This window comes from Salvia hispanica, chromosome 2 (assembly GCF_023119035.1).
Source record: "Salvia hispanica cultivar TCC Black 2014 chromosome 2, UniMelb_Shisp_WGS_1.0, whole genome shotgun sequence".
Classification (NCBI taxonomy): Eukaryota; Viridiplantae; Streptophyta; class Magnoliopsida; order Lamiales; family Lamiaceae; genus Salvia; species Salvia hispanica.
The window spans coordinates 35,188,284-35,204,456 of NC_062966.1; the positions used below are offsets into that span (position 1 = coordinate 35,188,284).

Genomic DNA, 16,173 nt, shown 5'->3' on the forward strand with positions numbered 1-16,173 from the left:
TCTATTAATAGAATAGAACCGTAGGTTTTAAACTCTATCCATTGCCACATCCAATTGAAAACATAAAAATAAATACTACCCATTACAATATTTTTCAACAGAATAACTACATGCACTTTCATTTATGTACAAGAACACATTTATTTTATTATTTTGGATTTGATATATATTTGGGTTCAACTCTACTTATATGCATTGTAGTAGTACTTTTTCTACCTTCGGCAATAGTGTATTGTCTCAACTTTACGACGGTGAAGTGTGTTTTAATTGTTATACTATATAGTACTACTATAAGATTTATTATCTTAAAAAAAATGTTCATATATATTCTATTGTAAACTTAGATTCTTTTAATTTTATTTTTGTTAGAGTGAATTGAAATATGAGAGTTAAATTTTATAAATGAAGCATCAAGAATCTAATTAGTATAAAGATAACCCATGTAAAGTGAAAGTGTGAAGTATATACTACTCAAAATGTAATTTATACATACAATTTTTTATAAAAAAATAACGTGGATAAGATAAGATGATACCAAAAAGCCGTAAGTCGTACGTGTAAGCCCATGCTGGATGGGCCCATATTTTGCCAATAATACTACATTTGGGCCTTCAGTGTCGAGAGTTTTCTAATATTATGTGAAGTTACATAATACTCCATCCATTTTAGAATATAGATTATGTCTTAAAGTGTGGCATCTCATACTTGTAACCAACTCACACAATATGCATCAAATGCAAATGTAAACATAAAAGAATAATAGTACTGGCCGTAGATACGAGAATTAATATTTAATCGTCGTAATTAATATCATAAATAGCCTATTAATGACATACAGTGGTACAGACACTGAATAAATTTGCACTCCCTATAGTTTTTGTTTAATTTATTAGCAATTACTATATGTGACCACCCCAATTAATTATAATAATTAGACTTAAAGATCGGCCTAACATAAAAACATTGGATACAATTTTGACAAACGTATTAATATACAGAGATTCGTTATAGTATTAATTTTATCATTTTTATGTCATTTATAAATAATACTATAGCATAAAAATCAAAGCTCCATTTACTATATCTTAGTATTAAGTTATAGTGAAAATAGATAAATCAATTTTTGAATTTTATGTAATTTTTATAATAAGGAATAATAATACTCTAATCTTTTAAGTATTAAAATTAAACTAAATAAATAAAATAAAAATGCACTACTAATGTTAATATCGATAATTGTATTAACAGATGTGATCTTAATAAAATTTAACAATATACAAATAAAAATTACTACTAAAAACATATTTTCTCAATGATTGCAAAATCAATTGGTCAATTAGATAGATATGGATGAGAAGGAAGTGTATTCCGTCAGCATCATTCCATTAATTGGCTCAGAGAAGCAAAAATCTGAGAGAAAATGAAACTCAGAGGGTTCATTCATTGCTTTGTCTTTGCATTTTTCGGATTGCTTCAGCAATCCGTACAAGGGCGGCCGTTGCTGACGTCAGCACCCAGGCCCTGGCGTGATGATACGGCGTTGTTTGCCCGGTGGTTGGTTTCACAGAGTTCATGGGGTGTACTCAGGTAACAAATTCGACGATCGCGGCAATTGATTGCTATTATCATTGTGATTATTTGTGAATTTTGAATATGTGATGGTGCTACTTAGTTCTTAATTAATCAAAGTCTATTGAATTTGTTCTTAGTTGAGGTTTTGATGATGGGGATTGAGTAAGTAGTGCGTGTTTTTTGTGTTTTCACTGATGTTGATGAATTTGTATTAAACAAAGTTTTGTTGAGGGATAGGAATTGAATCAGTTATCTGTTTTCTGTGTATTTTAATGGTGCTTGTTGATTTTATTATGCTAGTGTTGGTGTTGCCCCATACTTGGAGGCTTTATCATCTTAATTTGGATCAAAAGCATAGTGTTAGAGCTGAAACTGATACCTTTCATTTACTATATTGCAGCACGATATCCGGTGAATGGGGAGGAGCGCCGTTCGGGTAATTGCATCTGAATCTTACAGTTGAATTTGATTTAATAATCAAGTTTGGAGAAGTAATCTTGCTGACATGACTGAATGCAATTCTTTTAATCGGATATGAGGCACATTGCTTGATATCTCCGAGGTTTATGTCGAAGATGCTTCAATATCAGTTTCCTCTTTTAGATGGTTTAAAATGTTAGCCATTTTGGAACTAGGTGGTCAATGTAAAGGTCTTGGTTTGGAGTTAAGAGGCATTGATTTAACATCATCTTTGTGGCCATATTTCATTCATTTGTTATTTATTATACTATGGATCGGGGATTTCTTTTACTTTTTGTCTTCTCTATTTCTGTTTTGCTTGAACTTTTTGCAGAATGTAGTTTCACTTTGTGATGGATTACCTAGTATATTCCTTATTGATATAGATTGACCCTTGCTTATGCCATTAGTTGTCTCCTTTTGTGGTCTGTTTGATTCTTGAATTTCTAATATTTTGCAACTTTTCGTGGTTATGATGGAGCATTTGAATCTTGTGCAGAAATGTGGTTTCATTTAGTGATGGGTTGCCTGACGAAGGAAAAGGCATCCCTTACTTCTACTTGACAACCCTTGATCCAACAGCACGAAATGCTTTGGAGGACCAGAGGGCTTCCTTCACGTTGAGCGAATATAACCTTGGGACTTGTGGCAAGGAAGACCCTGAGGACCCCTCTTGTTCGAAAATCACGATTGTGGGAAAGGTGATGTCTTAGTATCTATAGCTTCATAATGATTACTTCTTTTGCCAGTTCTGCATTTGTAGATAGCTTCTTTACCTCTCATCTTGTTCTACATTTCTAGTTTGAAGTCGTGAGTTTGTGTGTTGTGCTGCATGGATTTAAAGTTTAGACTACCGCAAAGTATATGCTCTAGTGCTCATCCCAAACATATCTTGGTTAATTGATTGCCTTTTTCTGAATTTTTGCTAGAACTGCAATCATGAGAATAAATATGAACTTGATAATTTGATATGTTTGTGGTACCGCTCAATTAGTTGAAATTAGCATCTTTCCTTGAACTCTCATTACCTATTTTCCGTGGGGCATTGCATAGTCACATAGCATTCTTGGTTCTCTTTCTCTCATGCACATCTCAATTCTACTTCACAACTATAGTTGGGAATACCTTATGTCTGCATTTCGAAGTGAAGTGATTCCTTTGCTTGTATGATATCCAATCATTTTCAGCTACACCAACTTGAGGGTAATCCTGACGAAGAAGAATTCGCTCGAACTGCATTGTTCACAAAGCATCCTGCAATGAAGTGTAAGTGAATGTCTCTTGTATCTATCTCTTGAAATAACTTTTATTCACTCGGTTTAAAATTCTGGCAGGGTGGCCTAAAGGTCACGATTTCCAGATCTTCAAATTAGATGTCGAAAATATATTCTTGATCAATTGGTACGGGGGTGCTAAGCCTATTACTGCAGAACAGTACCTCAATGCAGATATGTGAGTTCAATTATCTCCGATTTGTGTCAAAATTATCTATAATCATCCCTGAAAATGAATCTTCGTTGTTTTCATGCTTTTTTTTCTTCCTAACTTACCTCCTTTCTTTGAAGGAGTGACCCTGCATCCGCTGCACGTTGACTGCATGATCATTGTCCATCCTATCATTGTTTGTGCACAGAGGAACTCGTCGACCCTTCTGCTTGAAGGTATCGTGTATATTGGACATGCTCCAAGCCAGCTGATTGGAGGAAAACATACGAATAATCGAACTTTAACTGTGTGTATATATACATAATCGTGCAAAATCTGTGTGCTACATATTGATGTAAATTACTGTTTCTGAGTATATTGTTTGAAACCTGTTTGTGCAGTCACATTGTAAATTTATTTCAAGGGTCTCTCTCTCGAGTGCATTCTGTTTATTTTTGAGCTTGTTTTGCATCAGTGTTCATTTGAGGTCACGTTGGAATGTAATTTAGGGGGAGCTATAATCGAAATTTTTCATCGATGATGAGAGCTGAAATTGAGATTGTCTGATATTGAAGGCTTTTGTCGCAGGTGAAGGCTTTTGAGACCCAGTATCCGTAAAACCAAGATCAATCTTACATGACATTGTTACATAAATTGATGATTGATGACCTACATACCCAACCAAACAATAATTATAACTCAATTATCCAAAAAATCGAACAGACCCACTACAGACCCACTAGAGGTGAATATTCGGTTTTTTGTCAATCGAACTAAACTGAAAAATCAAAATTTTGTGAAAATTAAAACTGAATCGAAATCAATTATAAAAAAAAAAAAAGAATTTTGAACTATAAAAATTGATCAAAGCTGAAAAATTGAAATTGCACAAATATATTCAAAAAATCTGAAAAATCAAAATCCACCCGGAAAAAATCGTATCCGAAAAAACCCAAATAGCACAAATATAGAAAAAACCGAAAATCTGATTTTTTTTAATCAACACAAAAATATATATTGTGCCCCACACCCTCAGACTTGGATTTATGCTTAAAACAAATTTCACAAAATAATTGTGGTATTTTCTGAGGGGTCAAAAACCATGAGGACTAAAATGCAAAACCGGAAGAGAGAAAGCCGTTAACTGATAATGGAATTTATCCCATAATTCCGATGAGAGAGAAGCTAACTGTAAAATGGAGGTTTCCATTTGCAATTGCAATTGCAATCGCCATTTTTCATTTGTCTCCTCCAAACCCCTCTTAAAACCCTCGCTCCAATTTCGGAACTGCAATTTTCCGAATTTCCAGCTAAAACCCTCCCGCCGGCGAGTTTCTGTTTGCGCCGGCGGCCGCGGCGGCGTTGCGGATACTCAAACCCTCCCGCAATCCGCCATTCAGCGAATAGCGGAGAAGCTCCGAAGCCTTGGCTACGTGGAAGAAAGTAGCAGCGACTCTTCAGATGAGCCTTCGATTGGCGGCGCGAATTCTCCGGGAGCAATTTTCGTCCCGTTGCCGTCGCGTTTACCGAAGCATCGGGTCGGGCATACCCTCGACCCGAGCTGGAGCACGCCTGAGAACCCGGTTCCTGAGCCTGGGGCTGGGGATGCGATACAGAGGTTTCATGAGCTGAGGCGCGGGGTTTTGGAGAAGGAGAGGGAGAGGATTAGGAAACGGAAAGAGGAAAAGAGGGAGACTGCGCCGAGCTTGGCGGAGCTCACTTTACCGGCGCCGGAGCTGAGGAGGCTGCGGAGCATTGGGATTGCGTTGCGGAAGAAGTTGAAGGTAGGGAAAGCTGGTATAACTGAAGGGATTGTGAATGGGATTCATGAACGGTGGAGGCGTTCCGAGGTGGTGAGGATCACGTGCGAGGATATATGCCGGCTCAACATGAAGAGGACTCATGAATTATTGGAGGTTTGGATAAGCTTAGAATTTTATTTGCTGAGAAATTGAGTGAATCACACTGTGGCCATCGGAACTTAAGTGCCTTTATCTATCCAATAAAGATATTGCAATGGTTAATAGAGATGATTTTGAAGACGGGATGTAGCAATTTATTAGGAATTTTGAGTCCAAATGTTAATATCCTCTTTACACGAATCGAGCGGATATTTTATTGTTCGGAATCAATATTTGTACCAATTACTCTTTATAGGTCTATCTATGGGATATGGAAAATATTTATGTGTTCATCATGAGTGGAAGCTGATATAGGTATTGTTGCAGTTGAAAGATTTCATGGTTAGGAGTCATTTAATATGTGACATTTTTTGCTTACGAACCATAGGGATGGTATTTGATTCCCGAATGGTCGAGTTTTAGTTACCAACAAATTTATAAGTTAGGGTTCCACATATATGGTCCTTTTAGTTGTTGGGATATCCAGCTAAAGGTAGACAAAAGTCACCTCATCTAAACAACACAAGTTTCTCTTACAGATTTTAGGTACTTCTTACGATGCTTTCAGGTTGTCTATAACAACTGTTTATGACATTCATTTATTCGAAGACTCATAAAGTCATAATTCAGGTCTGTTGCGATTAAGATGGAGTACTAGTATTAAATGCCATTGTTATGCTTTCTAAAGAATGCTTTTTCCCCTGTATATAATTATTCATCTGTTTCTTTGTCAGTTGTTTTTTTTGGGTAGTCTCACTTACTCTAATATGTTTACTTGATTCTAATTAAATGGGACTCTTTTCAGAAAAAAACTGGAGGCCTGGTTGTTTGGCGGTCTGGGAGTAATATAATCTTGTTCAGAGGAACTGATTACAAATATCCGTACTTTGCAACTGATAGATTGTCAAATGACTCCTCTGAAGAATCTCATGAAATAGATCAGGATCAAAGAATACTCAGTACAAAGGGTACACAGTCACCAGTCGCTAACACTGTGGATTCTTCTAGACTGAACTCTGATGCACAAATCCCCCATCCACCCCTAATACAGGGTGTGGGTTCGCCAAACAGAGTCCGGTTCCAACTCTCTGGGGAGGCACAGATCGCTGAGGAAGCTGATGCATTGCTAGAAGGGCTTGGTCCACGGTTCAAAGATTGGTGGGGTAGCGATCCTTTGCCTGTTGATGCTGATCTTTTGCCAGCAGTTATTCCTGGTTACAGGAGACCTTTTCGTCTACTACCTTATGGAGTTAAACCTAAGTTGACGAATGATGAAATGACTACATTACGTAGACTTGGACGGCATTTGCCTATCCATTTTGCTTTGGGTTAGTCATCTATTTGCTTCCCCCGAGTTACAATTACACAATCATAGGCACTTGATCCTCCTTTTTCATGTCCATTGTATTAGGTCAGATGTTCTTTTTTCCCCAAGTGTATAGCTGATGATGGTCGGTATTAATACATATGACATTAAACCCGATTAGTGGATTATACATGCCATAAAACTTATTAGGTGTAGGTAGTTATTTCAAACTCTTTGGTATGTAATCAAGTGACCGTGGTATTTGAATTTTCCTTCTTAGCTGCTTCATAGCAACTTCTTTGTTCGTTTATTCCCCAGGGAGAAATAGGAAACTTCAAGGTTTAGCTGCTGCCATTCTTAAGCTCTGGGAGAAATGTGAAATTGCAAAAATTGCCATCAAGAGAGGAGTACAAAATACGAGTAGTGAACTGATGGCAGAAGAAATAAAGGTTTGTGATACTTTCTCATTATTTATATACATGCCCTGATATTCATGTGGTGAGACCGTGAATGTTTTTTACCATTGTTATTTCTTAGAATTTGTCATAAACATTATGCACCTCAATATAAACTCTTGCAGTGGTGGACTGGGGGAAGCTTACTTTCTAGAGATAGAGAATTCATTGTTCTTTATCGAGGAAAGGATTTCTTGCCGGCTGCAGTGTCTTCAGCCATTGAAGAGCGTAGGAAACATGAATTTGATCTCTCAAAATCCCGAGTAGGCAACTTATCGATTGGGAATGAACGGGGATATGAAAGTACAGTTAACGAACATGCTGTTGAAGCTGAGCAAGATGAAGAAAACGACCAAAAATTTGAGGAGCGCATTAAAATGAGGAAGGCGAGATCTGCAGAGGCAGCTATGGAGAGAGCAAGCACCAAGTTGTCCATGGTAGAATTGATCGTCATAAGTAGTCACATAAATCCTATTTCAGCTTTCCATTGCTTGTGTAATGTTGTCTTTTGATTGATTGCAGGCCTTAGAAAAAAAATCCCGAGCAGAGAAGCTTTTAGCAGAGCTAGAGGAAGAGCAGACTCTTCAACCACCTCCATTAGATAAAGAGGGTATAACTGAAGAAGAAAGGTATATGCTCAGAAAAGTTGGTTTGAGGATGAAACCTTTCCTACTACTGGGTGAGTGTTTACAGTGCAAAAGCCTTTCAAAGGAACAACGTCATCATGCATTAACCATTTCTAGATTCGAGTTAATACTATCTTGTAACTTTCTGTTTATATTTCAGGCAGGAGAGGAGTATTTGATGGAACAGTAGAGAACATGCATCTGCACTGGAAGTACAGGGAACTGGTTAAGGTATGTATTGGCAAAAGGAGCATTGAAGAGGTTCATGAAGTAGCTCGTATATTAGAAGCTGAAAGTGGTGGAATATTAGTAGCTGTTGAACCAGTCAGTAAAGGTTATGCCATCATTGTATATCGTGGCAAGAACTATAAACGCCCTGCTTCATTGAGGCCTCGGTCACTTCTCAGCAAAAGAGAGGCGATGAAACGTTCATTAGAGGCGCAACGCCGTCAGGTATGATTTGCATATGCCTATATAAGACACAAGATAGCTGCTTCTCTGATGTGGTTCTTTCTTTTTCTGCAGTCTAATTGAGTCGACAATGACATAGTGCAGTGCAATAATAAGTTATATTTCCTCATGTTAAAGGATATCAAGAAGTTCTTATGAGTGCTCAATTCATAATGCCGATGCAAACATAGAATAGTTTTTAGGTTATTCCTTAATTGTTTCTCCTGTCATTTGTGGATGTTTAGATGCTTTTCGAAATCCTGTCAAATGTCTTGTTGTTCTGTCCTGTTTGATCACTTTTCTATTTTCCGCTCATCTGTCTACCCTTGTCCTTTATTGAAAGCTCAAGCAAGTAATCTTTGCTACAGTCTTACCCATCATTTCTGTGTTACGCAGTCCTTGAAATTACATGTTCTGAAGCTCAACAGGCATATTGATGCCTTGAAGCTCAAAATGGTATATTTTCTCCAGACCTACTTATTTCTTTTATGAATAAATCTATTGAACATGATACTTATTCGAAAGCTACATTTTCCAGGAGAAAGATGTAGATATAAATGATACGCAATTGATGAAAGATTTGAAACCTGGAGCTGTAAGTTGTGTTTTATCTTTTCAGGTGCTTGCGTTTCATTTGTTTTACTAATTACCACATCTAGGCTTATAATTATATTACCCATCATACAGGTTGACCAGGAGAACGATGAATCTCTCTATGAGGAGGACGAATTCTCTGATACAGACTCTGACAGTGATAACCAGTCTTTCTTTGAAGATCCTGCTAACGAGGTAAAGTTGAGTTAACTTCCATTTATATATTACTATATCCCCTTCTTCCTCCTTCTGAGGGGTCTGGAATGACGCTTCAGATTTAGAGTATTCCTTTTCACAGCCCATAAAAATCATTAGATATGCAAAATTGTTTCTGCGGTGAATCATGAGCATGCATGTAAGAGTGAATGGCAAATGAAAACCCAACTGTCTGATGGTGGTCTACTAGACTATTATGGTGCGTTCTCTTTGGAAGAGAAAATCCTCACCTTTTAAGTTACACCTTTTAGATTAATGATGTGATATATTATCCCTATTTGGAGTGAAAAGGGGGATAAGAAATGGTGATAGTATTATTTTGGTAGATAAGGAGGGAAAATGAAGAATTTAAATTGTGGCAGTTTTCTTTTCCCTCCTTTTTCCCTGACAAATTTACAACCAAAGAAAACACACCTTAGTTTATACTCATGATACAGTGCGTTAAATGTAATGATGCTCCCTTCTTCATATGTTTAGTTTTGTACCTTCATCGTATTGATCTGTTACTTCTTAACCCCGTAGGATCCGGACCATAATTTTGCTATTTGTAGCGCTTCAAGATATTTGTTGTTTCCCTTCTCTTAAATGGAACATGCTTCACAAGGCTCACTCCTATAACCTTTCCTTTTCTTGCAATTGTTAAGGCTAGAGAAACCGGTGGAACTGATGCAACTTTTACAGAACTAGAGGATTCCGTAGACACTGCAAACGTAACTTTGGATTTTAGTCCACCAAACTTACTAGGAGATGACTCTGTAGGGCCTGCTGCGAAAAACAATTATTTGTTTGAAAAGGTAGAACCGGAGCTTCATCACAAATCTTCACCCAAGGGAACCATAGGTTTTGCAGTCGGAAGGGTAAATTCTGAAGACACTGGATCTCTGTTTTTCTTTTTATGGGTGAATGTTTTCTACACAGTTAGTACTAATTTGATGCATGCTGTGACAATTTTAGCCACAAGATAGAACACGCACTTCAACCACCAATTATATCCCGTCTCATGGTCAAGGTGGGAGATATAATACCAGTGGTAACTGGAATGCTCAACCGAGAACCACAGTGCAGAAAAGCATCCCTCAAAGGTCACCATCAGTGCCTTCTAGGGTTCTCCAGCTTTCAAACAAAGAGAGGCTTCTTCTAAGGAAGCAGGCGCTGAAGATAAAACGAGCACCATTGCTCGCTGTTGGTAATCCCTATGCTCTCATTTTTCTCCGGCTGCTCATCTGTTCAACCAGTAATCCCATACTCTCCCTATGCTTGTGTATCTACTCTCTAGAAATTAGGTTATCTGATAATTGTATATAAGGGGTGCTAGATTTTCTGCTGCGTGACAACTAAAGCTACAAATTGTCTAGTATACCACCTTACAAAAAAAAACGAATATATCACGAAGACAATTACTCCATTTAGTCACATCTCCATGGGTTCAGTGATGGGTGATGTTGTTTTTAATCTCCTGCTCACAAAACTTTTAGCTGGTTAGCGTGTAAGTTTTTCCTTGAACCAGAAACCGAAAGTTCCAAACGATAGATATCAGCTTCCTTTCAACTTTAGCATTCTACTCTTATTATTGTTGGAAGTATGTATAGACTGTGCTAAGCTTGCTTAAGCCTATTTTACCATTATTATGTCAGGCAAGAGCAATGTCATCACCGGCGTTGCTAAAACAATAAAGGAGCATTTCGAAAAGCATCCCCTCGCCATAGTGAGTATCAAAGGCAGAGCCAAGGGGACATCTGCTCGGGAGGTGATATACAATCTCCAGGTCTGTATCCATATGTGGTTGGGCTTTCAAGAATTCATATTTTGATTTAGATTATAAATTGTTCAACTGCTCTCCTTGTCTTACCCTTCCAGCAAGCTACGGGCGCCATTCTTGTTTCTCACGAACCTAGCAAAGTGATACTCTACAGAGGTTGGGGATCAGGAATAGAACCTGAGCCCGATCAAGCACAAGGAGAGGTAAAGGCTCGCCCACTCGTATCTCCCGAGCTCATGTCAGCTATCAGACTCGAGTGTGGTTTGACATCTTCCATCGGAGAGCTAGCAGTTTCAGACGACATTCCCAGCAACAACTAACGGTTTCAGACACCATTTCCCACTCATCAGGTAACTAACCCTCCGCCAATATCCTGCATTATCCTTTCTAGAAATGTTCTATTTTTCACAACGAGTGAATGAACCGTTATCGTTATCGTTATCGCTCCTCAGAGAATCTTTGTTCTGAAGTTGCTGAGAAACAGTCAGAGAGTTCTGAAAATTTGATCAACCGGCGTGATTGCCTTTTTGTCATTTATTGTTTTTTATCATATTCTTTTTGATAGTTCAGGAATCTGTACAGAGAGCATTTATCTGGGGTTTGTGGAACTGAAAGCCCCCACCATGTGAAGATTTATAATGCAGGGTGAATGGATTCGTGCTGCTGTATATGAATATAATATATGCGTATATTATAGCCTATGACTTAAATCCTACGTATTTTATTGACTTTCGATTTACTTATTTCTATTGTATAGTAATCTTTTAAAATATTCTCTGTGTATTAAAGTAATTATTTTATTAAAACTCATTTAGCATCTGACATGTTCTAGTACTCCAATATTAAGACTAGAGTGTCTATCTCTTAGTCCTCGAGTAGTGTATTGTGCTCTGTAATTTTGAGATAATTTCCAAAGTATGTACTTTTTTTGCTATTTTTGGACACAACTCTCTTTTGTCTATCCTATCTTTCCCTTTATTTACTAAGACATACTACTCCTACTATTAGTAAATTCCTATCAATTTAATTGTATCAATGATTGTGATAAGAGTGCTCTAATGATAAATTAATATTACCACTTGTATAGTTGTATAAAATTAATTAAAAGAGTACAAATTGAACGAAATGGCGATAGTTTCATTTCGGCCCCCCCCTTTTTTGGGTTTTCCAATGACAACGCATAAAAGTTGTTGTCAGACTTACTACGTCAGCATGATGTTCTAAATCAGAATATTTGTTGCAATTTTGTACTATTGATAAACTATAGGTAAAATATTTTTAAAATGATAAGAATTTGTGAATTGCTAAGTATACATTGCTACATTTTTCTATTTATCCTCATAAAAATTTACATTACTCTATTTATGTTATGGGTTTGGAAGGATTAAGTTGTCTTTATTTTATTATCTAAAATGGTCTTTTTTGTCATTTGATAAATGAAGGGTAAATAATTACCGATGAAACCAACAGTGAGCACTTTTTAGTGCTGGATACTATGTGTTCCATAATTCTATTTTATACAGTACTGTTTGTTGTCTGTTTAGTAATATCTCACCAAACAATTGTTTTACTCTCATCAAAGAGGATTCAAATTTAAGAAGATTGGCACATGTACACATCTTAAACTGTTACTAGGTTGATTCAGGCTAGGAAATAAAGAATTTTACTGATATTCATTTATTGCGAAGAAAGTGACGTTGAGTGATTAGTTCTTTTCATGAGAATGTATGCTTATTTTTTGGATTAGTATCATCAATGATTAATCAACATTTGTGACCTTATATGCCTAAAATATAATATTAGCAACTATAGTAACTACTATTTGTGAGTTTAATTTACTGAAATTTGCCAAGTGAAAACAATACTTCTACCTAAATTAAATTAAAAAAAAAACACACATCCCATAAAGGCCCAACATTTGTGAGTTTACTGAAAATGCCATAACTATATAAAGAAATAATGTATTTTAATTTTTAGATATTTCCATTGCCTAACATCCAACGGCACATATATAGTAATAACTGATATAAATCGCACAGCTAAAAGTTAAAACATTTTACAAATTTTATGACACATTACATCATCAATAATACCGATCGATGCCATATATTTTACTCCGCTGTAAATTGCAATCCATTAATCTCCCTATTTTTAGAGTACTTTGATCTTTAAAAGAAAATTGCAAATTAATTAATTTAACGGGAAAAATAATATGAAATCATATTTTACTATACATTTCTGCAATGTTTGGAATAAAAAACCGTGTCAATACTATTTTTCAAGAATGTCAGCATACATAGTAAAAATATATTACTGAAATTAATAGTTTGTGTTTTGGAATAAAAAATTGTACCAATATTATTTTCTAGATATTAATATAATAAATTTATTTTAGTTAATAATTTGTGTTTACTTGGCTGTGCAAGGGATCCATTACATTAGGGTTGGCCAATTCTTAAGTACTACTAGTATACTATAGTACTGTTAAAACGTACAATTTGAATGAATGCACATAATATTCACCTTTATCTTATTGGAGATGCGACATGAGAATCTAAAGGCAAAATTCCATTGAAGAAAAGGAGAACAAAATTCATACTCTGAACAGGAAACCGATAAACAAAGCAAAGTATATAATTAACATGAATAAATTTATTATCACTTCACGAAATCAACTTAATTATACTTGGTAAAAGACAGATACAAATGGTCTACAAAATTAACAGCTTAGGCAGAAACATTGTACAATTTCTTACCACTTTTTAGTTATTGGGAGAATCCAAATACTCAATTAAACTTAAAGTTGATCGCCAAAATCATGAAATTTGATCTTAATTATATCCAATTTTCATAAATTTCTTCGGTTTCCAGCAAAATTAAAAATGAGATGTCAATTCAGAATTTGAGGTGACAAGATGTGAGTTAAAAGTGACAAATCAATATGTACTAAAACAATGCCATTTAACTAACGTATTTAAGATTTTCCCCAATGGAGCAAATTGGAACTCTAATGTCGCAAAATTATAGCTTAAGTAACAACTCAATCTATCAAAACACCATCATCTTAAATAGTACTACTACAGTACTACTTAATCCATTTCAATCAAGATATTTATTCCAATTAAGATGGTTAATTCCATTTTTGGAATGAAATTTCTTTCTAATCTCTCCATATTAAAACGTATCAACTAGAAGTACATTTTTTCTTTCTACCTTAGTATACTTAACAACTTTACCTAAAATAATACTCCTTTTGTTTCTAAATAATACTCATTTTGTCATTTTAGTTCGTTCCACAAAATTAGTCTACATTCATCTTTTTGAATTTTTTTTTAATTTGTGCCACAATGACTTGAGTGATGAACATATTTATGTGGATAACCCTTCTCCTTAGTCCTTTCAAAGAATAGAGTGACCATTAATATGGTATCGGAGTGGCTCAAGTCAATGATGAATTTCTTTATCTCTTATCTTTTGTCTTGTCTACCTCATGTGTGGAAGTCCGATGTACATTCAGGCCCGTACGTGTAAGGGGAATATTAAAATATCTTAAATCTCATCCCACATTGACTTGGTGATGCTCCTGTCTCATCTATTTAAGTGCAGATTACTCATCCCCCTTATAGATAACACCCTTTCCCCTTATAAGGTCTTGTAAGCGAGTGAGTGACCTATTTAAAATAGCCTTATTTTCCACTAACAATACTATTTCTTTATATATTCTTCTATTTTACTCCCTCCGTCCCAACTAAGTTGAATCGTATTCTTCTTTGGGATATCCCAACTAAGTTGAGTCATTTCCTTTTTTTAACAAAAAAATAAAACATCCAATCACTCTTACTTTATTCTACTATCTATTTTACTCTCTATTTATCTTTCCTACTTTATTCATCTCTCCTACTTTTCAACACAATTTCTTAATCTCATGTCCAAAAGGTATGTCTCAACTTAGTTGGAACGGAGGAAGTGCCAATTTTATATTAAAACTGATGTCGTTTTCAAAGTTTTAATTTTTAAAAGAAAGAGAGAATATGTCATTCAAGAAAGGATCACTTGATTCATCTTCTCTTGCTAGTGTTAGACGAGAGGACCCCCTTTTGCGTCAATGAAAAGAACGAAGCCGGAAAGACTATTAGTCGCAGTTCAAACTCGGGCTAAAGTTTATGAATTTAGAGATGATCTCCTCTACCAAAAAGAGAAAAAGGAAAAGAAAGAGAAAAAGAGAAAGATTACCAAAAAAACATGGGCAGGTTTGCAATGATGTCAACACAAAACAGTCTAATATTCTAATGCAAAAGGGGGTCCTCTCATCGTCATTGAATTCAATAATAAGAAAGAAATTCAAAAAGAAAGGAAGAAAGAGACAGCACGAAAACCCTCGCATACTTGTTTTCTTTTTATATCCATCATATTCATTCCTTCGCCACAAACAATCATCATCATCATTTCATACCACGCCACCATGCTTAGCCCCCACACCCACCCCCTTCAAAACCGCCATCATTATCCCTCTGCACACAAATCAAACCTCTCATCATTAACTCCCAAGAAAAAAACCTCTCCTACAAATGATGACGATGGTGAAGAAGAAATCGGGAGGGTCCTGCTTTCCTGAATCTTAATTGCAATCCATCAATTTTTTCTCTTCTTCATGGGGGAATTGAGCATCACGGTCCGATTATATCGATCTCTTTGCTAGATCAACATCTTGTAACTCTTTTTAGTTTTTTCTTTGAGTTTTTCCATTTTAGGGTTAGTGAGTGGTGTGTGATTTGTGAGATCTCTGTGTGTGTGGGAATATTTGGATTTAATTTGTGGCTGAGTTTTACAGATCTATATATAGTTGTATGATTTTCAGCTTTTTATAATGAAGCTATAATTGATTGTCTTCTTTATCTATATGTATGTGTAGGAAATTAGGGTTTTTTAGAGTTTCTGATCTTGACCTGTCTATTTCTTGGGGTGTTTTACATGATTACACACATGCTTCTTCAGATCAAGGAAGTGATTTTTGATCAGAAACTTTCTTGTTTAGACTTCATTGATGAAACTAGCTAATTACTAATTAAGAATTCGTTGTCGGTTTGTGCTACTTATTCTTGTTCAGATCATATATATGTTTCATTTTCATATGATTAGCTCTTTGATTTACAAATTAATTCATATCTTTACATTTGAATGAATCCAACTATGAACACACACACACACATGTGTGTGTGTGTGTGTTCATACAGTGTGGCAGCTTAATTACTAATTGGAAAGTTGTCTATCGTTCACGACCTAATTACATGGGAGTCCATGCTCTAATAATTCAAAAGTTATGAATTACTACTATATAAATTTGTGGGTTTTTTTGTTTGGTTTTTTACATACCATATTTTGTATCCAATTTTCAACATTTCCGAAAAAT

General features: G+C 35.7%; 2 protein-coding genes across 5 annotated transcripts; both read left to right on the forward strand.

Annotated features, from left to right (window-relative positions):
* Nucleotides 1-1,362: 1,362 nt before the first annotated feature.
* Nucleotides 1,363-3,908, forward strand: LOC125203562 (protein CREG1). Of its 2 annotated transcripts, none has more exons than XM_048101945.1 (6): nucleotides 1,363-1,587; nucleotides 1,973-2,008; nucleotides 2,531-2,732; nucleotides 3,219-3,297; nucleotides 3,366-3,483; nucleotides 3,600-3,908. In XM_048101945.1, exons 1-6 carry the CDS (start codon nucleotides 1,421-1,423, stop codon nucleotides 3,622-3,624), a joined length of 627 nt encoding a protein of 208 aa, XP_047957902.1. In that variant the 5' UTR covers nucleotides 1,363-1,420; the 3' UTR covers nucleotides 3,625-3,908. The 2 variants fall into 2 exon arrangements, with proteins under 2 accessions (XP_047957902.1, XP_047957901.1); XM_048101944.1 differs by having other exon boundaries at nucleotides 1,367-1,587; nucleotides 3,597-3,908.
* A 695-nt stretch (nucleotides 3,909-4,603) lies between these two features.
* Nucleotides 4,604-11,506, forward strand: LOC125205635 (CRM-domain containing factor CFM2, chloroplastic). Of its 3 annotated transcripts, none has more exons than XM_048104686.1 (14): nucleotides 4,604-5,372; nucleotides 6,163-6,685; nucleotides 6,982-7,112; nucleotides 7,244-7,555; nucleotides 7,641-7,797; nucleotides 7,905-8,197; nucleotides 8,591-8,650; nucleotides 8,733-8,789; nucleotides 8,882-8,983; nucleotides 9,649-9,861; nucleotides 9,959-10,190; nucleotides 10,639-10,769; nucleotides 10,862-11,113; nucleotides 11,216-11,506. In XM_048104686.1, exons 1-13 carry the CDS (start codon nucleotides 4,653-4,655, stop codon nucleotides 11,081-11,083), a joined length of 3,153 nt encoding a protein of 1,050 aa, XP_047960643.1. In that variant the 5' UTR covers nucleotides 4,604-4,652; the 3' UTR covers nucleotides 11,084-11,113; nucleotides 11,216-11,506. The 3 variants fall into 3 exon arrangements, with proteins under 3 accessions (XP_047960643.1, XP_047960641.1, XP_047960642.1); XM_048104684.1 differs by having other exon boundaries at nucleotides 4,605-5,372; nucleotides 11,329-11,506; XM_048104685.1 differs by having other exon boundaries at nucleotides 4,605-5,372; nucleotides 11,334-11,506.
* The last annotated feature ends 4,667 nt before the right edge of the window (nucleotides 11,507-16,173 follow it).

What these genes read in the sequence shown, in the direction of transcription:
- LOC125203562 (XM_048101944.1), top strand. Translation starts at nt 1,421, where the DNA reads ATGAAACTCAGAGGGTTCATTCATTGCTTTGTCTTTGCATTTTTCGGA. An exon ending in AGTTCATGGGGTGTACTCAG is followed by an intron (nt 1,588 to 1,972) that starts GTAACAAATTCG and finishes ACTATATTGCAG; the next exon opens with CACGATATCCGGTGAATGGG. An exon ending in AAAGCATCCTGCAATGAAGT is followed by an intron (nt 3,298 to 3,365) that starts GTAAGTGAATGT and finishes AAATTCTGGCAG; the next exon opens with GGTGGCCTAAAGGTCACGAT.
- LOC125205635 (XM_048104686.1), top strand. Translation starts at nt 4,653, where the DNA reads ATGGAGGTTTCCATTTGCAATTGCAATTGCAATCGCCATTTTTCATTT. An exon ending in GCCTATCCATTTTGCTTTGG is followed by an intron (nt 6,686 to 6,981) that starts GTTAGTCATCTA and finishes TTTATTCCCCAG; the next exon opens with GGAGAAATAGGAAACTTCAA. An exon ending in AGGTGATATACAATCTCCAG is followed by an intron (nt 10,770 to 10,861) that starts GTCTGTATCCAT and finishes TTACCCTTCCAG; the next exon opens with CAAGCTACGGGCGCCATTCT.